This window comes from Primulina tabacum, chromosome 3 (genome assembly GCF_025594145.1).
Source record: "Primulina tabacum isolate GXHZ01 chromosome 3, ASM2559414v2, whole genome shotgun sequence".
Classification (NCBI taxonomy): Eukaryota; Viridiplantae; Streptophyta; class Magnoliopsida; order Lamiales; family Gesneriaceae; genus Primulina; species Primulina tabacum.
The window spans coordinates 8,061,212-8,085,134 of record NC_134552.1 but is presented as its reverse complement, the minus strand read 5'-3'; the positions used below and the strand labels follow the sequence as shown (position 1 = coordinate 8,085,134).

The following is a 23,923-nucleotide window of genomic DNA, read 5'->3' as shown; positions in this document are numbered from 1 at the left end:
CTGGTCGGATTATTTGGGTAAATTTTTTTCTACCCGATACGACACGATTGATTAGCCGGGTACTATCCAAACCCGACTAATTATCTCATCTACTCAAATAATTGCATTTCATTGGGTTCGGTTCGGGTGACTGGTGAGGTATAATTTTCTTATCCGAATATCAGAGTTGTAATTATTAATTTACTTATTATTATTATTATTGTTCCAACAATAATTTTCAACAAGGTACACACATTGTGTGTAACATAATAAATATGACAAAAACTTGTGTGAGACGATCTCACATGTCATATTTTGTGAGACGGATCTTTTATTTGGATCATCCATGAAAAAGTATTACATTTTGTGCTAAGAGTGTTACTTTTTATTGTGAATATCGATATGATTGATCCGTCTCACAAATAAAGATTCATGAGATCGTCTCACTGTAGACCTACTCAATAAATATATATTAGTAATCTGACACACACAAAGTTAACAAAATTTTTAAACCGAAAGTTTCTGACTTAGTTACGATATTTTACAAAATTAAATCACACATGAGATTCAATAAGATGATTTTTTTTACAGTTATAAAACATGAAAATTTAATCACATTCTACAAAACTAAATATGTATTATTAAAGTTAAATGTATGAAATGATATTTTTGGAATTAAGAAAAAGACTTTCCTAACTCTCTTGTTTTATTAATAATATTAGATTTATCAATCATTTCCATTTTTGATTTGCATTATTATTAATTTATTAATTAAAAATGGTCAATGGAAACCCAAAAAGGGTTAATAAAACTAGATATCCATGCAATTCATTCAATCTTGAAAATTTTCTAATATTTTGTTTAAGAAATAAAATTTTCCCTTAAAAAAAAGGCTATAAAAAACGTGAGTATGGGGTCAATAATATCCGCAGCCACAGCATATGATATATGTATATTCAATTATTCATAATCAATATTTTATTTACTTTTGCAGCTGTACATGGCTGACCACACCCAATTTTTTTTTAGAAAAATTAGGGGAAAGAAATAATGATGATAATAAAAAAAAAATATGGTGGAGATTGAGTTACACCAATGGAATATAATCACGTAAAATTAATATCAGTCAATATAACATAAGACGATCTCATGAATATTTTAAAAAATTAATTAGTGTAGAAAATAGTTGCAACAGCATCTTTATCATTATTGCTTCACATTCCTAGAGAAAATAGGTAAACGAGTGAGTGAATTGTGCCAAAAAAGTTAGCCAAGTACCATTCAGTATTAGAGTATTAGGTGCGAATTTGTATATTTTTAGAATCATATTTTTTTCCAAATTATTTTTTTGGGATTGTATTAATATGCGCATTGTATGTTATTTTAATTTATTTTATTATTATTATATTTATTAATTATATATAACATTCATGTAAAATTACGACGAATATAGATTTGTTTCGAAAAGGAAAAAAAAAACAAATAATGTCGTTTTTTTATAGGCAGTATTATTATTTTACTTGTTATATTAGAAATCTAATATATATTATTTTAAAATAAATTTTTAAAAAATATTTATGGACAAAATCTTTATGATTCAATAAAAATGATTGCTTCGAAAAAAAAAAGATTCATTATTTAATTTTCTTCCACCAGTTTATTTAATTTAATAAAAAAATTATTTCTCTAAAATATTTAAAAAAAGACATTTTTGGAATATAAAACTCAATATCCATGACTGCCTCTCCTTCGTGACCACTTTCCTCTCCAAGGATGGATTATAAATCTGAACCCACTTCACTTCTGAAGCAGAACATCAAAATGGAAGTGATTTCACCATCTCCAACTGTACCCTTCGACTTCCACTCTCCCTGCGTTTCGTCCTACATCAGCTCCCCTTCTAGCCCTCAGAGCCTCGGCACTACCTTCTTCTACAGCGCCCCCAGCAGTCCCGTACGGGGCTCGGCCTTCTGCCGCCAAGATTTCCAGGGGGACGACAAGTGCTCTCCGTCGTCGGCAGTTCCTTTCTACTGGGAAGAAAAACCTGGAATTCCTAAAGATGAATACTTCAGCAGCAACGAGGATGGTGATTTCAGAGGTACAGACTTTCAGTTCGATTCCAGTGGAAATTTCGAGAGGTGTTCTTTATCGGCTGACGAGCTTTTTGATGGGGGAAAAATCAGACCATTAAAGCCGCCGCCTGGGTTTCTTTACAACCAGAACAAGGCTTCGGGTTTTCCGAAATCACCTCGTTCGCCCACGAAACTGATCGTCGAAGCATTCACATCGCGCCACGGGAAGAAGAAAGATTTCGACCCCTTTGCTGCAGCCTTGGATGAGACGCGAAAATCAAACATTCGAGAAAACGTAAATGGCGACGAAAGAGGAAGAGAAAAAATATTAAGCGATTCATCCAATCACCCTACAGGTTCCACGCACAAAGGGACAAGATCTTTATCCCCGTTTCGAGTTTCTGATCTGTTATCCAACGAAGAACCCACTGAGAATCATCGTTCTGACAAGGCTTCACTCTCTCCTGCTTCGTCTTTCTCTTCACTCTGGCATAAAAAATGGAAGATCAAGGACTTTTTGCTGTTCAGAAGTGCATCAGAAAGCTGGGCAACAGATAACGATCAGATGAAGAAGAAAAATTCGTTCTTGAGGAAAACCCATGATCAAGATGAATTTACAGAATCAAGTTTTAGTTCAACTGCAAGTGGTGAATCAGAATCGAGCAGGAGAAGATCAGTGCCGCCGATCTCAGCTCATAAATTTCATCACAGTGTAAAAAGAACCGTGTTCGAGGAAATGAGGAAGAAGAATCTGTTACCACACAGACAAGGGATATTGGGTTGCTTGGGATTTCATCAAACTGTTCCTGAAATTCATCAAAGCCCGTGATCTCGATCTGTTTCCATGAATTAAGGGTGAAAATATGAATAATTGTCACGCAGCAATGCGGTTTAATTTGTGATCTCTTGCACGTTTTCTGTCATTTTCTTGTTTTGAATGTTTTTGAAGTTATAGATTTTGCTATATACAGAGTTTATATGAGTAATCTCGACCATTTGCTAAAGCTTATGATCTTTCCTTTTTCGATAATTATGTATGAAACTTTCATGAATGATGCAATTTCTCCGTTTTAGATTGATAGTGACACACATGACAGAAAGCTTCACACTAGAAAATAAAGGAAATCATGTGCTATTTGGTTTCATTTTTAATTTTCTGAAAAAAAAAATGTAGAAATATATGTGCATAATATAATGGGAGAGTGTGAAAGATGATAAATTTTAGTTGAAGAGTGAAGCCACCAACTAACAGTGCTCATTTTGTCTTTATCGAAAAAGCTTCGTTTTACTCTAAAAAATATATAAAAAAAATCAATGTATGTCACCTGACTCACCTCAACTAGTTCGTCTCCCGGAGTTGGTGAAAGATTAGAGACAGGTTATGTGTTCATAAAAAAATATCAAATAAGAAAATAAACCGAAATTTGAGAGTTTACTTGTCCAGAATATAAATTTGACCCCTCTTTCATCTATCGGTTGTGACTTTAAAAAAAAAAAGAAAAAAAATTCCAGAGATTTTCCACAGACCTCAAATACAACTAATCTGCCATAACAATTATGACAACGACCTGCTTCGCGGTTAAGGTAAAGTCGGTATCGCGAAAGGAAATAGGATAACATTATATTCAAGTCCCACATTGTAAAGGGTGTCCAGTGCAATTATTTCTCACTTGTCTAATCTAAATCTAAACAAAAAAAATGTGAACTTTATCGAACTATATTTTTACGAAAATATCTAACATAGTTTGAAATATGACCGACAGAATTGATGTTCGGTGATCAGCAACAGATCAACCAAAGATATGGAATTGGTTATTTTCTCTAACTCACACAAGAGAACAAAAAAAAACACTCTCTCTTTTTTTTCTCTCTTATTTACAAAGCTTTGTAATTGCTTTGTTTGTTTTGGGATGCTTAAACTGAGATGGAGGGAGCTCTATTTATAGAGCTCTCCATGCATGAAATGGCCAATCAACTTCTAGCCACCGCCAACCAAATTTGACAAATGTTGGCAAAATCAATTTGTATTCTTTACACCATTTAAGAACGTGGCCCTTTGCACCTTCTCACCTAACATTTCTCCCACTTGAAGACATGATTTCATACTTGCAGTCCAACTGAAGTTGAACACAACTTCAGTTTGTCAATGGTTACCGTCTGCGTGAGCATATCAGCTGGATTTTTACTTCCAGGAATCTTTTCCAATATCAAGACTCCATCTTCCAGCACTGATCTGATGAAATGGTACCTAACCTGTATATGCTTTGTCCTAACATGATAAACAGGATTTTTTGCTAAATGAATAGCACTCTGACTGTCACAGTGTAATGTGCTATCTTCAAGCTTCTGACCCAATTCTTTCAGAAAGGATCTCAACCATATCAATCTCCTTGCTAGCTTCTGTAACTGCTACATATTCAGCTTCAGTAGTTGAAAGCGCAACTATCTTTTGCAACTTAGATACCCAGCTTACAACTGTACCACATAATGTGAACACATATCCAGTAGTACTTTTCCTGCCATCCAGATCACCACCCATATCGGCATCGACAAAACCCTGTAAGCCCAATTTTGACCTCCTGAAGCATAAAGAACAACTAGCAATACCTTTCAAATACCTGAGAATCCATTTAACTGCTTCCCAGTGTTGCTTTCCTGGATTACTCATAAACCTGCTCACAACTTCCACTGCATGTGCTATGTCTGGTCTTGTACACACTATTGCATACATGAGGCTTCCGACAGCAGAAGCATAAGGAACCTTATTCATATAAGCATGCTCCTGCTCCGTCGATGGTGATTGTGCTTTGGTTAGTTTGAAATGGCTAGCCAAAAGAGTACTCACAGATTTAGCTTCATCTATATTAAATCTGCTAACCATCTTTTTCACGTACTCTTCTTGAGATAACTTCAAGAATCCATTCACCCGGTCTCTTAAGATCCTCATTCCAAGGATTTGCTTTGCAGCACCCAAATTCTTCATGGAAAATTCCTTTGATAAATCTTTCTTGAGTTTATCAATTTATTCCAGACAAGCTCCAGCTATCAGCATATCATCTACATATAGCAGTAGTATGATATAAGAACCGTCAAACTTTTTCACATAACAGCAGTGATCAGCTTGATACCTTAGGAAACCATTTTCACTCATGAATCCATCACACTTTTTGTACCACTGTCTTGGAGCTTGTTTGAGACCGTACAAGCTCTTCTGAAGTTTGCACAACATTCTCTCTTTTCCCCGTACTTCAAAGCCCTGTGGCCGCTTCATATAAATTTCTTCATCTAGGTCACCGTGAAGAAACGCAGTCTTTACATCCAACTGCTCCAAATGTAAGTCTTCCTTCGCCACTAGTCTAAGTACTGTCCTGATAGTGGTTAATTTAACCACCGGAGAGAAAATATCGGTGTAATCAATTCCTCCCCGTTGTTGGAAGCCTTTCACAACAAGTATTGCCTTAATCGGTACACCCACTTGTTATGTAACGCCTTTTTGCCTTGCGGAAGTTCTGTCAACTCTCACGTCTGATTGGATGACAGTGAATCCATTTCATCTTCCATGGCCAACTCCCACTTGGTTGAATCATCATTTTGCATTGCCTTTTCATAGGTCTCCGGTTCACCTTTGTCTGTCAGCAAAATATAGTGAAGTGCTGGGGAGTATCTCTCAGGTGGTTTAATGGTTCTCAAAGATCTCCCGAGTTCAATCACCGAAGTTTGTGGGTCATCATCTTGTGCAGTTTCTTCTCCATCTTCCTGGTTACTGGTTTTCGATTCATTCACGGGAATATATGTTAATGGCACTTCATCAGTCTTCTTGACTTCAGGACATTCATCTCCAGCTCCAATGTCTGACTTGTCCTTGTACAGAAGCTACTCATTAAAGATTACATCCCTGCTCCGAATGATCTTCCGATTTTGGTCATCCCAGAAACAATAACCAAACTCATTATCTCCATAACCAATAAAGAAGCACTTCTTTGATTTCGAATCAAGTTTTGTTCTGTTTGCTGAATCAATATGAACATAGGATAGACATCCAAACACTTTCAAGAAAGAAATGTTTACTTCTTTGCCGCTCCAAACTTCTTCGGGAATTTTGTAGTCCAGTGGTACCGAAGGTCCTCTGTTGATCAGATATGCGGCAGTGTTAACAGCATCAGCCCATAATGATTTTGGCAATCCAGAATGCAATCTCATGCTCCTTGCGCGTTCATTCAAGGTCATGTTCATCCTTTCAGCTACACCATTATGTTGAGGTGTACCAGGAATGGTTTTCTCCATCTTGATCCCGTTCTGTGCACAATATTTCTTGAACTCATCGTCTTCATATTCTCCACCATTGTCAGACCGTAAGCACTTCACCTTCAAGTTGGTCTCATTTTCCACCATGGCTTTCCACCTTTTAAAAATTTCGTAAACATCAGATTTATTTTTCAGAAAATAAAACCAAACTTTTCTACTCGACTCGTCAATGAATGTGACATAGTATCTCGAGCCTCCAAGGGATGTCACAGGAGATGGTCCCCATACATCAGTATGAACCAGCTTCAACTTTGCTACTTTCGGTTCTCTACTGCCTTTTGAAAAACTCACCTTCTTCTGCTTTCCAAAGATACAGCTTTCACATAGTTGGTGTTCAACAGTCTTTAATCCTGGTAGCTTTCCTTTTGACACCAACATCTTCATTCCCTTCTCACTCATATGTCCAAGTCTATAATGCCATAGACTTGAATTGGCTCCAGCATCCACAGCTGCTAATGTGTCTCTGCAACTGGAAGTCATATACAGTGTTCCAGTTTTCTTTCCTCGAGCAACAATCATGGCTCCTTTGTTCACTTTCCAAGAACCATAACCGAAGGTCACATTGTGGCCTTTATCATCCAGCTGTCCCACCGAGATCAGATTGCGTGTCAATTTTGGTACTTATTTTTCAGAAAATAAACCCAAACTTTTCTACTCGAATCGTCAATGAATGTGACATAGTATCTCGAGCCTCCAAGGGATGTCACAGGAGATGGTCCCCATACATCAGTATGAACCAGCTTCAACTTTGCTACTTTCGGTTCTCTACCTGCCTTTTGAAAAACTCACCTTCTTCTGCTTTCCAAAGATACAGCTTTCACATAGTTGGTGTTCAACAGTCTTTAATCCTGGTAGCTTTCCTTTTGACACCAAAATCTTCATTCCCTTCTCACTCATATGTCCAAGTCTATAATGTCATAGACTTGAATTGGCTCCAGCATCCACAGCTGCTAATGTGTTTCTGCAACTGGAAGTCATATACAGTGTTCCAGTTTTCTTTCCTCGAGCAACAACCATGGCTCCTTTGTTCACTTTCCAAGAACCATCACCGAAGGTCACATTGTGGCCTTCATCATCCAGCTGTCCCACCGAGATCAGATTGTGTGTCAATTTTGGTACATGCCTGACTTTGTTGATTTTTCAGACAGATCCATTTGACATCTTCATCCGTACATCACCCATACCAACAATTTCCAAGGGTTTTCCATCAGCCAGGAAAACTTTTCCGTAATCGCCAACGATGTAATTATCAAATACATCGCGATCACCAGTTGTATGAAACGAAGCTCCCGAGTCCATAACCCAAGAATCAACAGGGCTTTCCATGGATAATAGCAGAGCATCATGTACTTCCTCAGTGACAGCATTGGCATTATTCTTCGTTGATCTGCAGTTCTTTTTCAAGTGACCAGTCTCACCACAGCTCCAGCACTTCATATTCTTTTCAATGATGTTTTTGTCTTTTCCATTTCTTGATTTGGATCTACCGCACCATCGGTTGGAACTCCTTTCACCACTCCTGCCTCTTCCTCTGTTATCAAGATTTAGAGCAGATCTCGATGATGTTGCTTCACCCGAGTCTTTCCTGCGAACTTCTTCAGCAAGGATTTGATCTCTAACATCATTGAGTTGTAGTTTCCCTTTTCCAACAGAGTAGCTAACCGCTGCCCGCATCAGTTCCCAATTGTCTGGTAAAGACGCCAGAAGAATAAGTGCCCGAATCTCATCATCAAATTTGATGTCCACCGATGTCAGCTGAGAGACGATCGTGTTGAATTCATTTATGTGTTTTGCCACCGAAGCACCTTCTCCCATCTTCAAGTTGAATAACTTCTTCATGAGATGTACTTTGTTGTTTGCTGATGGCTTCTCGTACATGTCTGACAGAATGGTCATCATCTCCTCCGTGGTTTTGGCCTCCGCCATGTTATGCGCCACATTCTTTGTTAGGGTCAGTCGTATCACACCTCACACCTGTCGGTCAAGGAGCTCCCAATCATCATCCTCCATCTTTTCCGGTTTCTTTCTTGATAGAGGTTGATGCAGCTTCTTACTGTACAGATAATCTCTTATCTGTAACCGCCAGAACGAAAAATCTGTTCCGTCGAACTTGTTGATTCCGGTCCCGATCCATCATCCCCAGCCATCACTTCTCTAGCCTTAGCAAAAAATCTAAAAAATATTTTATGATGTGGAAAATCAGACAAAGCTGCAACCACAGAGCATACTCAGAATTCTTAAGAATTTTCACAACAAGGCTCTGATACCAGTTGTTGGAAAATTACCCCGAAGCGATTCCAACCCGATGATAATATAGTGCCGAAAAATTTGCGAAATAAAATAATCAACAAGGACACAAAGATTTACGTGGTTCACCCAAGATAGGCTACGTCCATGGAGCTACTGCAAATCTTTTATAACAGGAAAAATATTACAACAAGTGTATACAACAATACACTAAATATCTCACACTCCCAACCCGAGTATAACCGAGAAAATATTTTCTCTAACTCACACAAGAGAACAAAAAAAACACACTCTTTTTTTTTCTCTCTTATTTACAAAGCTTTGTAATTGCTTTGTTTGTTTTGGGATGCTTAAACTGAGATGGAGGGAGCTCTATTTATAGAGCTCCCCGTGCATGAAATGGCCAATCAGCTTCTAGCCACCGCCAACCAAATTTGACAAATGTTGGCAAAATCAATTTGTATTCTTTACACCATTTAAGAACGTGGCCCTTTGCACCTTCTCACCTAACACTTTGCACTAACAGCGAGTTCCAGCTCCCAAGCATAGTCAAGTTAAAGAACAATGATTGAGTCAAGCAAGTATCTCAAGAATAAAACACTGCATCCATACTACTAGGACAAAACAGGAGAAGAGTTGAAAACCTATAAAAACAAATGTGAAGGCTGTCTACAAACGATACAAAACCAAATGCCAACTTCTGGTTTACTACCTGAGACTACTAGCAGTTTCAGTCAATCGCTGGACCGTTCGCCATACATTAAAGTTAAGGTTAAGATCTTGAAGTACGATTCCATCTGCTTAGGACACATTGGTATTTACCTCAAGAGTAACACAGATAACATGGGTTCATGCAGAACCACACTTGATAATCAAAAGCTGTGATCACCTTTTTCCAGCAAATAATCTGGTGCATCTTTAAAGCCCGAGAAAACATCTATGCATCATTGCACCTTCACGTGTTGGTCATGTTCATATCTGATTCAGAATTTCTACAGTTTTTTTTAAAAAATACCAATAAGGATCACACCACGTGAAATAACAAAATATAGTATTATGATCACGGAGTTGAGTACTATCAGGAAAAACATAAATACCAACCAACTATAATGTCTTGGCTCTATATCGTGTTGTAGTTCACTTGAGGATTCTAGTGAAATTTACCTCTTTTATCAAACTTGGCACATCTACTGCAACAACTCATACTAGCGCTTATAAAGTCCGAGCAAAGGTTTCTCTCTCTTTTCGACTCTCTTCTTTGCAGCTTCTCTAGCCTTAATGGCAACTGCTTCCTCTTCAGATACAGCTTGTGGTTTTTCATCTGCCCTTTTTCTCTTACTAACAGTGACAGATGAAGGTGCACCCTTTAAAGATCTCATTGGATAGAGTGGTGTGGAGACAACACGCCCAGGTGGAGGTGCAGTTTGAGAGATGGAAGCACTCTTAGATTCAGTGGCGAGTTTATTAGCTGTTGCTAATGGTGGTTTCCCTACAATAGACTTCTTTCTGCTAGATTCTGATGATTCTTGGGATGCAGCAAGGGCCTCCTCTCGTGTCACCCACTTACCGACAACATTGGTTCACCATGAGAAAAGCATGAACAAGAAGGATATTTTTTTTAGGGTGGGGGGGAGGTGGAGGTTTGAATCAGCCTGTACCTATAAAATCTGTATAATAAAAGCCAGAATTTGGATCATAGTAGCAACTAGTCCTTTGATTGTAATAATAGCCTGATGAACTTTCATACTCCCAGTCTGTCATTTACACATAATTAAAAAAAAGGTTAGTACCAAGACAATGTTTAAGTAAAATGGTAACACAGCAAAGGGAAAATATAGACAAGCTCAGTTAAAAACTAACACCGGTATGGTAGAACTTAATGAGTTTAATTTACCTGCATTCTAAGACCAAATTTCATATGTCACACCAGTCTTAAAACGTAATGCTTCGGTGAACTTCGTGAATAGAAGGTTCGTAAACCATATACTTATAAAATTCAAAAAGTGATATCTAAGGCTATTAACTAGATGCTAGATAGTCAAAAGGATAGATAAGTCTACTAGTGCCAGTGAACATTGGATGACCATTAATTCATTTCCTAATTGAAAAGACGCCAAACTTACAACCTTCAGATATTCAGAACTTCCTCCTGTTCCTTTATTATTGTCCTCAGCAAGCAGTGCATTTGCATTAGAATCCCTTGCCTCCTGAAAAGATGCCAAGTCCTTTTGATAGCTGCGCTTGGCTTTCTGACAAAAATTGAGCAAAAATAAGACTTGAATACGAAAAGAAATAAACCAGCAAAAAATATTTCTGGAGATCATTAAAGCAATAGGAGAAAATCATGAAGTGCTATGTAGATAACTATGTGAAATCATTTGAATGGTGGAAAAATACAACCACCAATTCTGCTCAAAATGATAAGTACTAAGTTGCCACCATGTATTATTTACATGTAAACTAATAAGCATTAGAAATTGCCACAAATAGGGGCTGTTATTACTAGCAATGAGTAGCTGTATTCTACTACCTGACAAGGGGAAAGGTCATGTAGATATGATAGAAAGCTGAGTAGCTACATTGTGCAAGAACTCAAAAAGGAGTGCCTGTTGATATGCCACTTCAGATGTGGCATGGCCAAGGTTAATAAATATATGGTGCATCAACCATGGACATTCAGAGCTTCAGATATCTTGCAGGTAGCAAAAGTGTTTGCATGAGTACGAAATGACAAATATCCAAACAAGGGATAAGGATTTTTTTAAGACAATGTGAATGCTTACAGATTCTATTTGTTCCATGACGCGAACTGCAGCCTTTTGTTCTTTATCTTTTGCAGCTTTCTCTTCTCGCATGGTACTGAGCTTTAGGGAAACATTAGCCTTGTGCCTCTGGCCAAGCTCATGATTTCTAATGCTTGCTGGATTGTTTGATATCCAAATTTTGCAGATGTCACACCACTTGTTACCCTGGCTAACCCAGTACTGCAGAATAAAAAGAAGAACCACATACGGCCAATCATATTTACATGTCTTAATCATTGGTGAAATATACTAAAATTACTAATAAGTACATGGAATGAAGTTTACATATCAAATATAATATTGGGGTAAAACTGGGTAAAAAAATTTGGTGTCTCAAATTCATACCAAAAGTAGTTACTCTAATAGACTCAACTATTATATATAGTGTAGATGATATAATAAGATATACTTTCAAATAAAGAGCATGGAAAAATAGACTTGTACAAATCTGACCCTTGTAAACCTTATGAAAGAGTTCACACTTCACAGTCCAGATAAATCTTTTCTAAATCTGAAGCAGCATTACTGAGTTAGTATCACAAGAATGCATTAGACGACCAAACTCAGATCCACCCCTCTACTAATGATGTGACAATCCTCGAGCTTTTAAAACAAATGATGTGATTATCCATGAGCTTTTATAACAAATGGAAACAATCCAGGTGAAAATTAACTTAGCCAGGGTTCATATCAAGCAGCATTGAAAAAAATAATGCATCACAACAAAACACACACACACACAATCTATTTTCGTTATTAAATCCAAACACGTCGGAATTTCCACTCGAATTTGTCAAATCTTAACTTGGAACAGTGCACTTCTATTATCACTGGAACTTGGAAATTCTAAGTTTGGGATTGGAACTAAACAAGACTACATTTAAACTGCACAATTTCATGAAATTTCGCCCAAGTTCTTATTTTTAGACTCGAAATGCACTCCGCCCCTCGAGCTGAGAATAAATTTAGTTTTGCAAAAGATGTTACGAGGAACATATATATGCATATAACCACACAAAAAATTAAGCATTCAAACCCCAAACACGGTCGTTAAATCAAATATTTGAGCTTGCAGCTAAAATGTTCAAAAACAAAGGGCAATGGTTCAACGAGGAATGGTATTTACATACCTCTGTCATGGCTCCAAATCAATTTTCCTGACTGAGATATATCTGACTCGGTAGAATTAAGAGCAGAAACTCAATAATTCGGGGCTCGCGATTCCGGAATTCTGGACTTTGAAATTATCTAGTACTTATTAACCCTAAATTGTCGATTCCCAATTCTGTTCTCACCCGACGACTTTTTGAACTTTTAGACCCAACGAATAACGGTAAATATATCCCAATATTAAGTGAGATTTTGATTTTATTATGTTGAATTTTGTATGTAACAAGAATTATTATACGAATTTCGTAATACATGACTCAAACCTAAACCCTCGGTCACCCAAAAGTGTGGCTGGAATCCGTTTGCATTCCATTATTTCCATCCAATTACATTATAATAATTATAAATTAATAAATCAATTACCTCTAAAAGCTTATTTTAAGTAAATGTTTTAGGTTTAATTCCTATAAATAGATCTTAAAAGATCACTTTCCAATTAATTTTAGCTCAATTGAATATAACTTTAAAAATTGAGAGATACCGTAGAGAAAAGATGTTAAATGACATTTCTGATTAGAACGGTAAACAAATCGAGCTAGTTCATGAACTTTTCGAGTCGGTTCAATAAATATTTGATTTCTATTCGAATTTATCGAACTTGAGCCAAAATTTGAATTTTTTCGAGTTGAACTCAAGCCAAAATTATTTTGTTCGATAGTTTGCGAACTTTAATATTTTATTAATATAATATAATTATAAATTATATATATATATATATATGTATATATACACACTTCGAGCTTTCGAACCTTCATTGTCGAACCTTGCTATCCGAACAATAGGTCGAACCGAATTCGAACCAAAAAATTAAAAACTTTTGAGTTTCGAATCGAGTTCGAACTCGAACATACTTAATTCGAACCTTAAATTTTTACTAACATTCATCTCGATTTACCTATAACCCATGTGGTTCAACAGACATTTATGTTCAAACTCGTGATCTTATTACCATTTCATTCAGACACCGTTGTTATTACTGTCAACACATACGCAACAGGTGTGCTGCTCCATTTGTATAATCTCTTACACGCTTTTAGCTCTTGCTGCAGGCGACGCGTGGATGGGCGGTGCAGCAATTTTTTCTATAGGAAAAAATTTTATTATCATACTTGATGATGCTTTCTAATGTAATTTGGAAGTTAAGTGATGGGTAATGTTATAATTTTGTGACCAAAGCATGACATCGCAAATGATATATAATATTTAGTACAGATAAAAATAGATTAGCTGCTAAAGCAACATTGTGAGGGCTAACATTGTTGATTTAGGATAAAGTACAACAGTTGCGATACTAAAAAAACTTCATAGGAATACAGAGCAAAGAGTACACAAATTAGATTTGCCTCCTTTTAAATAATCCAACAGACTCCCTGGTTATGTCTGAAATGGTCCACAGCCATAGCTAACCACCAAGCAAGGGCCCGACACAATCCTCATTAAGCTATAAAACAATGTAAGAAAATAAGATAATTATTGATTTCAAGATCTGGTGTAAAGCATATTTCACAAACCAAAAATAAATAAATAAAATCAGATCACGAAACAGATTTTGCCCAAGTTCTAGCCCGGAAGAGTTTAAACTTAGTGTTTTATTCATCAATGAATATAAGAACTAAGAAAAATTTGTTCACCATCGAATGTAGGACGCCAGATGCTTCTGCAAACAGGTAGATTTATGTTTGATCAATACCGCAAAACCCTTTTCAGTAATTTGAGCAAAACGGTGAAAAAAACAGGAGAGAACAGATGTACCCTGACAAATACTAAATCACTGAATGAAAAGAAAATGTCAAATGGCAGGATGCAAAACCTGAAAACAAACAAACAAATCAATGTGAGAAACAACATTCTGATCGAGGTTCTTGAAACTGACATTTTCATGGCCTTACTCAATCGTCATTGGAACATCTTGGCAAATGCTTTCCTTTCCTGGTTACGTCTATCGGAAATCTATTCAAGTGAACCAACAACATAGAACGAGAGTTAAATAGTCTGCATAACAGACCGTAAAAGTATGGTAGATCAATGAAAGAATAAGAAATACATACCCTTTTCTTTGCAGAAGCAAACTCTTTTTTTATTGCACCTATAGCAAAACCAGCTCAAATATCAGCTAAAAGATTTTCATAGGCCTAGAAGAGATGTATTCTTTGCTGCTTCTTCAATTCAGTCACCAAGTTTATTTCAAAAACTTGGAATATGAATACAACAATATCGATAATTAAATCAAAAACTCTCTTAGAGCACATCTGTATTGAAATATTAAAAACTCCTAGATTTCAAATCCATTTGATTTATTTGTATAAATTTTTATATGAGATGAATTTTAAATCCACGTGTTGTTAATTCAGACTTGGGTTTTCAAATGCACCCAAGATGGTGTCATTTGAAACTCATTCTCAAATCAAATCTCTATATTCAAATTAAATTCATCAATCCAAACACAATATTAAGATATTTCATAAACACTTTAGAACATCACTAAGGAAACCAAACATGTATTTCACATGTTATCTTTAAGGGTCCCAAATGGGAAAGCAACATGTTGAATTTCCATATTTCTGGAAAGGCTGCACATAGAAGTTCAGAGTGCGACACGGACAAGAAACAAAATGTTAGAATGTGATTGGTGGTTGTCTATTTCAACATGCTTATTTTTCCAAATCAAGAGTTGTTTTTCCCAATTATTTGTTTGTGTTTGCTCCTTTGGGATCTTATTTCATGTTTGTTAGAAAATTACACATATATTTTTTATTTCAATATTTTTATAATATAACAATCATTATCAATTAAATTAACTAATCAACTAAAAAGAATATTTCCCTGAATTCATGAGAATCCAGAGGTGAGAAAAAAGAAAGAAAGAAAGAAGGAAAGTCAAATAGTCATACTAACCATCATTTGGCTCCAATTCCAATGCTTTCTTAAAACTCTCAACCGCAGCATCTATATCATTTAAAGCCACATATGCCTGGTGAATAAAAATTATTAAAGCATCAGAACCAATAAGCCAAAAAATTAACAACTCATTCCACAAAGAAAATCTTTAAAATTAGCAGCGTCAAAGAGGATCTCGGGAGAAAATGCTCAGATATAGAAATGAACAGAGTTCCTCAAATCTCATGGTCACAAAGTCAGATTAATCAAGTATGATGAAAAGAGAAAAAAAAAGAGTAATACTCACTCAAACATCAACCAAGCACCGTACTAAGTGAGTTACTCAACAGAAACAACCACTAGGCAGAGAAGGTTACCAGCCTATCATATAAATCGGGATAGATTCTCAAGATCAAGTGAGAAAACAGAACGAGGGATCAACAACCGTGTTTAAAAAAAATTAGGTTATCAATTATAAGTACATTCGTGCACAGCAAGAAAATCAAACTTCTGAAAATATGAGAGCAATAATGTCATTCATCAGTCAAACAATATCATTTGAAGAAGGTAAGTTTAAGACTGAAATTATGGATTCACTTAAATAACTAAGAACCAAGGGGACATTTCGGAAAAATTTAGTCTAAAATGTTTTCACCCAGAACACAATCAACTATAGGAATGAAGAAAGGAAATACAGATCTCTGTATATTTGGTTGTGTTATTCATGGCGACAATAGGTCAGTTCCTAGTTTGCAACAAAATACAAACTACAACGGCAGGACCAACTTAATAAATTTTTTCTGTGGCGAACTACACAGAGAGCCCATGTGTTTTAACTTTGGTAAAAGAAGAAGTACAATACTGACCACGTAGTCCCACAGATTTCGATCCTGTCCAGATCAAATATGATTTCTTGCTTTAAAAAGATCTCTTGGTACTAGTTCAAATTATCAGGTGAGGTGTCAAAATAACAGTAAATGTAAAATAAAAGACTTTCAACTATTTCTTAAATAGACATGTATAAAAACAAGATTAAAAAACATAGGGAAGAAAAACAACCTGGCCTTGACGGAACAATGCCTTTGCATTGTTTTCATCGTCACGCATAGCAAAGTCTGTGTCTAGAAGTGCTCCCGTCAAATCTCCCAGTTTCAGTTTACAAGCCTAGCAAAACCCAAACCAAAACCATTTGTTGGGTCAAAAGAATATTAAAGACTGGAGGCATGATTGTCTCAAATTTAGACTAAATTTAAACGCAGCTAAAACAAGAGGGCAACAATTGCAACCTTAAGAACAATGTAACAACCACAAGTGTTCTAAAAGCACGAAAAAGAGATGATCAAGGACAATTAATCCCGAAGCGTAACACAAAGCTCTTATTTAGCCAAAAATGGGGAAAAAACAGTCAACCTAAGTTTGACTGCACAAGTGAAAAGAAAGCGATAGTTTTAGATACAATTCTAAATTTAAATAATAAAAATTTTATAGTAAATTTTTTTTGACAAAAAATAGTAATAATGAAGCTAAATTTTCTTCAGCCTTTACCCCTCCCCACAAAAAAAAAAACCGAAAGTCCAAACCCTTCCCTTAGCTTGTTCGTTCTTTGCAAATGAGACTCCACTCGACTGGCTATAGAGTAGTTTGTGGGACTACCAGCATAAAATCCATCGATTTACATGATATGATTAACAATTAAAAAATCTTTTTTGCGCTTAAACACGTACTAAACTCGTTTAAACTTGTAAAAATTGAACTTTGACAGCCACGTTTCATCATGCTTCGCAATTTCTAGAACCTTATATAGAACAAAAAGATTCCCTGTACATTCTTTAGAAAAAACATGGATGACTGACAAACTCATCATCGCCGAAGAAAACCAATGATCAAAATATACACACAACCACGTAAGTGGAAAGAACAGATAAAAACACCCATTTCTATAAACTCATGGAAACAAAAATTTCAATATATGAGCTACCGGATCGCATTAGCCCTGAAGTGATGTCTCTTATAAATTTCAATATCCAGTTAACTTCATTTTACGTAAAAAAATTAAAAAATAAAATAAGACATCAGACGGAAAGACCAACAAGTAGAAAAAATATTATGATCCATACAACAAATATATATTTAGAAACTCAAAGTCATAACGAATCTTACAGAACTGTTTGTAAATATGTGTGCTTTCATCTTTCTCAAATATACGCTCTTATCTGCACGAAAAATAAAATGAAATGACAAAATCACGAGTCAAACCCAAATTTCCTGTCCAGCAAGTTCCAAACTCTAGCATTAAATGGAAAATAAAGATATGGAGACCACCTTCATCAATCCCTTCTTTTTCCCAGCAGATGTCCAAATACCGCAGAGCCTTACGGTATTTCCGCAGAGCCATCTTATAGTCTTGTTTCTGTAATTAACATAGATGAGCAAAAGAATAATTATTTAATAGCATGAAAAGGGGAGCGCAGGAAGCAAGCAGCCAAGACAAGCCAGGATTCTTATTGGGTATATACTGGTATTAAACTGTTACCTTAAAATGCTCATTTCCATATCCCTTAATCGATTCAACAGCACTCATCCACCAAGAGAGCTCACCGGAATTATCGTCGAGATCGGCGGGCCAGTCAGGAAACAAGTCGCCATCTTTGAAAAAGTCAATTATCCCGTCATCAGCACCTTCTGGGATTTCTCCACAATCAGAAATAACAACATCAACTGAAGGGCAGTCATTTTCGCCAATTGTGACATGTTCAACAGAGCGCACAACGCCCATGCCCTTTATGACTTTCCCAAATACAACGTGCTTTCCATCCAAATGAGAAGTCCGAGTGGTGGTGATGAAAAACTGGGAACCGTTGGTGTTTGGTCCTGCATTGGCCATTGACAGCATGCCCTTCCTTTCATGTTTCAATTCAAAATTCTCATCTTCAAATTTCAGTCCATAAATGGATTCACCTCCAGTCCCATCACCAGCAGAAATATCACCACCTTGTATCATAAAACCTTTAATGACACGATGAAATCTAGATCCCTAAAATAAACACAAATTATCGTCAAATATTATCCAGGAAAGAATCAATTCTCTGATTCAATCAGGAACAACTTCCGAAACAAGAACAAGTAAAATACAAACATGCATGCTCAGTATACCTACAACACAAGCCAACTGCTTCGCACTTGAGAGAACTGCTAAAAATTAAATTCTAAACTTGAAATTCATAAATATCATTAAACGTGTAAAACAACATTCTTCTTCTTTAGCAAATACAATGAACTCTTACCATTCCTAAAGAGAGGCAATAAAAGTCAACCACCATTTTTTTCAGCTTAAGAATAGAGGAACTAGGTAAAGATATGCTAAATCAACAATTCATTAAATTAATCAAATACAACAACAATTGACAACCGAACCATAACCGATCCATAACAACCCATAAATCTAAGTCTTCAGAAATTATCAGTCAATAAGATAACAAAGCTACAAAGGAAACAAAATTCCCAGACATGTAAACCCATGTTTCCTTGCACATTTCTGCATATACACCGAAAGGTGTTTTTTATCCGTTAAAAAAAAAAACCTTGAAATGGAGCGGGACACCGGTGTTAGGGCCAATGCCCTTCTCTCCAGCACAGAGAGCCCTGAAATTCTCAGCGGTTTTGGGGACTACGTCATTGAATAATTCCACAATAATCCTTCCTTCCAACTCCTCTCCAATGTTAATATCCAGAAAGCACCGAGGTTTCCCACCCATTGCTTTTTCCTCACACAGTAAAAAGTGTATGTGCGTTAAATATATATATACATATATATATATATATATATGTATTCACAGTATCTATAGTATAGCTGAAAGAAGAGTCTGGAAGATACCTGAACCCTCACTTTATTGTATAGTACAGTGTCAGCGCGTATTTAAAAACTTACTCTAGAGGACCAAAAAATTAAACAGGTCTGAAACAATAAAAAAGAGAGAGAAAAGGATTGAAACAATAATCTGTTCATTTAACAAATGGTCAAATACAACAAATTAGGAAAAAAAATTGTATGATTAACCCGTCTAACAGATAAAGATTCGTGATATCGTCTCACAAAGAACTTACTCAACAAATTATTATGATATGATTGAGACTCGAATCAAATATAAGATCTCGGGTCTTCGGTTTATCATTAGACCAAAAAATCCTTGGCGATTCAAAGAAATTTTAGTTGAGTCGAACTTCATATTATTGGTTTTTTAAGTATGCCTATTTAGTCCTAATGATTGCATGTCGAGTCTTAAGCTCTAAGAGACTTGTAGAGGAATAGAGGTGTCTCCATTTATAAATAGGTGAAATGTATATTTATAACAAAAAATAAAATAAAAGAAAATTGGACTTTATTTCTCTAAAAGAAAATACTTAGTAATTACTCGATCGTTAATTTCATTCTCTATTCCAAACAAATAATGTCAAAACACTATATATATCTTTCTTTTCATAAACATACATTTATAGATATTCTATACTCGATCGTTTAACTTGAATGAACGGGGACACTAAGTGGCTTCCCCCTCCCCATAGTGAAACCCCTTGTTCCATCCGGCATTCTTGGCCCTTTCTTGTTCTGTTTAGCAGATATTTCGCCCAAAAACTGAGCAACTTGAACTCGAACTCGAACTCGAACTCGAACTTGTTGTAGGCAGGCTTCGTGCTGTTTGAAGTTGATTACGAGACTTAGTGTTTGCTCGGTTTTTAGCCCACGTCTTTTTTGTTCCAGATGAAGTTTCCTCGGCCTACACCAAGTTTTTGAGAATTATCACCCAGTAACTTGTCACATTATCATGTAATATACATATATATATCTAGCACTTCTATACTTCTATACTATCTATACTATATTATTAAGTGTGAAGGCATGATAATAACTACCTAGAGAGGACACCATCTTTTTCTTCCAATTTTATCCTTATATGATACTAATATTACATTTTTGTTTTTTTTTTTTTCAATTTCAACACACAATCTTCCCATTTTATCCTTATATGATACTAATATTATACTTTTATTTTTTGTTTTTGTTTTTTTCAATTTCAACACACACTTTTATGAGTGTGCAAAGTAACTAGTATATTAAAATGGCTCTGTTCTTATAGTGATATATGACAAACATCAAGTTGATATAGCACTTGTTCACAACAAATAGGAATGGTCAGATTTTGGTAGTAATTTCATGTCATTAGTAAGGAATTAAATATTGACCTCGAATGATTCTGAAACGTTTGCCCGAGAGGATGATGAATCTTCCTCGTGAGACATCGAGGGACCTTCATCGTGGTCTAGATATCCTTCGAACTCTGATTTTCTGTTCTTTAGCACGGATTTTGGCTGCACGATGTAACTTAACAAAATTCATTTTCTCCAATACAAAATTATGAAAAAAAATGGACTTCCTTTTTCTTTCTTTTTTTCTCAAAAAATAAACTTCATGAACATACCGAACGTCTCAGCATCACCCTCACGCGCATGCCTTCTCTCCAGTTTCTTTCATCATTCAGTTTCTCAGCCTAGTGAAAGAGGGAGATTATCATTAGTAAACAGAATATCATAAACATTATATATAGTCATTTCAAGATCAAAAGATGAGAGATCACATACCGCCTTTTCTGCTGTTCGGTGGTTCTCATACTCTACTAATGCATGGAGCTGCAAAGAAAAGTAGGAAATCATATGAGCACAATGGAGAGAAAGTATATTATTCATGGAAATTCATGTTAATGATCGATCATGGGCTCGAGAACAGACAGTCGTCATTCGTCTCTTCAAATTAAGTGATAAAAATCATATTACATTCAATGATCCATCTACTATATTCTTGAGTCCAACCCTTCTTACCTTGTTGCTAATGACTATATCGCCTTTGGAAGAACGTGAAGCATTTGGATCCTGTGGTTGGCATATTCGAATTGCTTTGATGCTGCAAATCATCACAAAAAATTACATGATTACGTGCATTCCGCTAAACTGACAAGAAAAGTAAAATAAATGAGCAAGATGATATTGATCTTTATAGTACCTTCCAACCACATTGAAAATTTTCTCAATGTTCTGATGTGAGTGATCATCAGGTAGATTTTCCGTTATGACGGTGCGTAACTGCGTGATAGAATATTGATCAAACTAAAACCTATTTGTATGAAAATTCTCAACTAATTTTAAAGCAATATTCATATTATAATTAAAAATATATATGTGGTTACATGTGTATACCTGCAGCTCCTCTTTCTCTTTCTCAGTAAAGGGAAGTTTTCGTTTCACCTTCTTCCCATCATAGCTTACAATCTAATTACCAAACAACTCGATTACATTACTATATGTATGAAAACAATGTGTTATTCATATTATGATTAGAAGAGTACTAACCAGTTTCGAAGAGGACCGGAGAGCTTCTGCCATGATTTGGTGGCTAACATTCAAGGATTTGAGTTTCTTTGTCGATGAAATGATGTTCATTGGAACTGTTGAAAATGCAAAAGATTTATTATCAGAAGTTGACACATTTTGAAACTCAAAAAATGTAGTAAATCAGTAATATAAAACAGATTCTCACCGAAGCCTTCGGGATCTTTGTTGACATGTTTCACAAAGGATTCATTGGCTAGCAAGCTCATGTCACTAAATTGATATTCCACCTGATATAATACAACAAATATAATTGTCACTTTTCTGATGTAAATTTTTTGTTCTGAAGCATTCTTATCTGAGGATAATGAAGTATTATTTTGCATGGATTCTTAACAACTATCATAGCAAAAGTATTTTAAAATTAAAAAAGAACATGCGATTCTGAATCTGGTATAATTATTCATTTCAATCGGGAGATATCAAAATTTTTTAATGACGTGAAAGAGGAGAAAAATAAAACACGAAGTATACTTGTTTGATAATCTTCTGCTTAAGCTCGTCAGAGATGGCGTTTCCCTTTTCACGGTGTTGGGGCAGAGCACCGCCGGAGGCGGCAGCCGCCTTGTTCTTGGGCTTCTGATCGGAAACCATAGGAATATTACAGGCTTCTTGACCCGCAGCAACGTAAATCCAACTCCCGCCACTATTCCCATCAATATATGGCAGACAAGGGAAGAAATACCCCATCGTGGACACCTCCGCTGCTTGGGACCTCGGCACGAACTCCGGAGCTGCCGCGTTGAATTTGAACGTGCCGCCACCGATCATTCCATCCCCCTTCTTCTCGTCCCCATACGCATCATCAAACACCTGGAGTTCGTTCCCAATATCAACGCCTTTCTTCATGATCAATTGCGCCATTTTTCTTTATCTCTGTTTTTTTCCCCTCTTTTATTTTAAAGAAAACAAAAGGGTTGTGAAATTATTCCTTGGATGAGTTTTAGGATCATTTAATGTGAAGAATTGTTTGCAGTGGTGGGATTATTAAAGCAATACATCGAGCGAGTGGTTTGCATGTATGGATTTCACCATTGTTTGGCAGTGAAAAAATGAAGAAGAATTGTTGTTTTCTCCTGAATTTTAGTGAGTGAGTGATTGAATTCAACGGGAAGAATGAAGATTGTTTGATGGTTTAATTTTCTCTTTCATGTCGACGGTATTTCTTGGGTTTGACCCAAATATGTTCGCAAGGTTCGGATAATACGAGGTTACATATGCCACCCAAAAAAAAAACACACACACACACGTGGCAGTTATCTTCTAGATGTAATATTTGAGGCGGGCTTTTGTCAAGAATAGAGTATTTGGGCCTAGGCCATCCAAATATCTGTTGTTGGATAGTCAGAAATGGGCTTCAGTCTTGCATGATTAAAACTTTTGTTTTAAGAAAATGGTATTCAACTAGGGTATAAATAAAATGAAATTTAATCGAATATTACGAAAATCTGAACATTCGAATTCGTATCGAATTTATTCTATTTGATTTCGAGTTTGATTGGAAATTCAAAAATTTTAAAACTTTTGACTCGAATTCGGTTCGAATTAAAGCTCGAGTTCGATATCGGCTCGAGAGATTTGAATATGTTAACAATCTATTGATCTGGTGTTACTAGAAAATAAGCACTCGAAAATGCTCAAATTTTATTTATTAAATATATAATTATATTAATAAAATGTTAATGTTCAAGAGCAGCTCGCGAACTATCAAACAAAATAATTTAGGTTCCAATTCGACTAAAAAAAGTTCGAATATGTTCGAATTCAACTCGAATTCGATAAGTTCGAATACAAATCAAATAATTTTCAAACCGGATAACAAACCAATTGATTCGTTTACATCCATGGCGTAAACCCCACATATACTAATTAATAGATCTCATATATAAAAATAAAATATAAGTAGTTGGAATAATATATTAAAAGTGGGGTTAAACTAAAATCAAGTGAATTAGAAAGCTTTGTATTATGCCTTCTAATTCGTGGTTCTATCATCACAATATATTATTTTAAAAAGGGGAAAAATTA

At 35.8% G+C, this 23,923-nt stretch overlaps 4 protein-coding genes across 7 annotated transcripts; 1 reads left to right on the top strand and 3 right to left on the bottom strand.

The window, feature by feature from the left end:
- The first annotated feature begins 1,621 nt into the window (after positions 1-1,621).
- LOC142539867 (uncharacterized) lies at positions 1,622-3,037 on the top strand. Its single transcript, XM_075645608.1, has one exon. It carries the CDS (start codon positions 1,753-1,755, stop codon positions 2,878-2,880), a length of 1,128 nt encoding a protein of 375 aa, XP_075501723.1. The 5' UTR covers positions 1,622-1,752; the 3' UTR covers positions 2,881-3,037.
- A 6,389-nt stretch (positions 3,038-9,426) lies between these two features.
- On the bottom strand, positions 9,427-12,876 carry LOC142539865 (zinc finger protein ZOP1-like). Of its 2 annotated transcripts, XM_075645606.1 has the most exons (4): positions 12,538-12,876; positions 11,387-11,587; positions 10,263-10,852; positions 9,427-10,171 (listed from the first exon to the last, which is right to left on the bottom strand). In XM_075645606.1, the coding sequence occupies exons 3-4, from the start codon at positions 10,362-10,364 to the stop codon at positions 9,809-9,811; spliced, it is 465 nt and encodes a 154-aa protein (XP_075501721.1). In that variant the 5' UTR covers positions 10,365-10,852; positions 11,387-11,587; positions 12,538-12,876; the 3' UTR covers positions 9,427-9,808. The 2 variants fall into 2 exon arrangements, with proteins under 2 accessions (XP_075501721.1, XP_075501722.1); XM_075645607.1 differs by lacking the exon at positions 9,427-10,171 and having other exon boundaries at positions 10,265-10,852; positions 12,538-12,871.
- An 891-nt stretch (positions 12,877-13,767) lies between these two features.
- On the bottom strand, positions 13,768-19,346 carry LOC142539863 (peptidyl-prolyl cis-trans isomerase CYP40-like). Of its 3 annotated transcripts, XR_012818984.1 has the most exons (11): positions 19,036-19,346; positions 17,988-18,488; positions 17,777-17,864; positions 17,615-17,667; positions 16,514-16,618; positions 15,473-15,548; positions 14,626-14,663; positions 14,467-14,527; positions 14,330-14,387; positions 14,209-14,234; positions 13,768-14,018 (listed from the first exon to the last, which is right to left on the bottom strand). XR_012818984.1 is itself a non-coding variant. In XM_075645604.1 (9 exons), exons 1-8 carry the CDS (start codon positions 19,207-19,209, stop codon positions 14,474-14,476), a joined length of 1,089 nt encoding a protein of 362 aa, XP_075501719.1. In that variant the 5' UTR covers positions 19,210-19,345; the 3' UTR covers positions 14,055-14,387; positions 14,467-14,473. The 3 variants fall into 3 exon arrangements, 1 of the variants encoding a protein (XP_075501719.1); XR_012818983.1 differs by having other exon boundaries at positions 14,209-14,387; positions 19,036-19,345; XM_075645604.1 differs by lacking the exon at positions 13,768-14,018 and having other exon boundaries at positions 14,055-14,387; positions 19,036-19,345.
- Positions 19,347-19,822: 476 nt separating this feature from the next.
- LOC142539864 (la-related protein 6C-like) lies at positions 19,823-23,062 on the bottom strand. The gene is made up of 11 exons (XM_075645605.1): positions 22,370-23,062; positions 22,044-22,125; positions 21,857-21,951; positions 21,704-21,775; positions 21,510-21,589; positions 21,329-21,410; positions 21,092-21,139; positions 20,932-21,000; positions 20,696-20,821; positions 20,089-20,229; positions 19,823-20,054 (listed from the first exon to the last, which is right to left on the bottom strand). The coding sequence occupies exons 1-11, from the start codon at positions 22,757-22,759 to the stop codon at positions 19,971-19,973; spliced, it is 1,269 nt and encodes a 422-aa protein (XP_075501720.1). The 5' UTR covers positions 22,760-23,062; the 3' UTR covers positions 19,823-19,970.
- Positions 23,063-23,923: the final 861 nt, after the last annotated feature.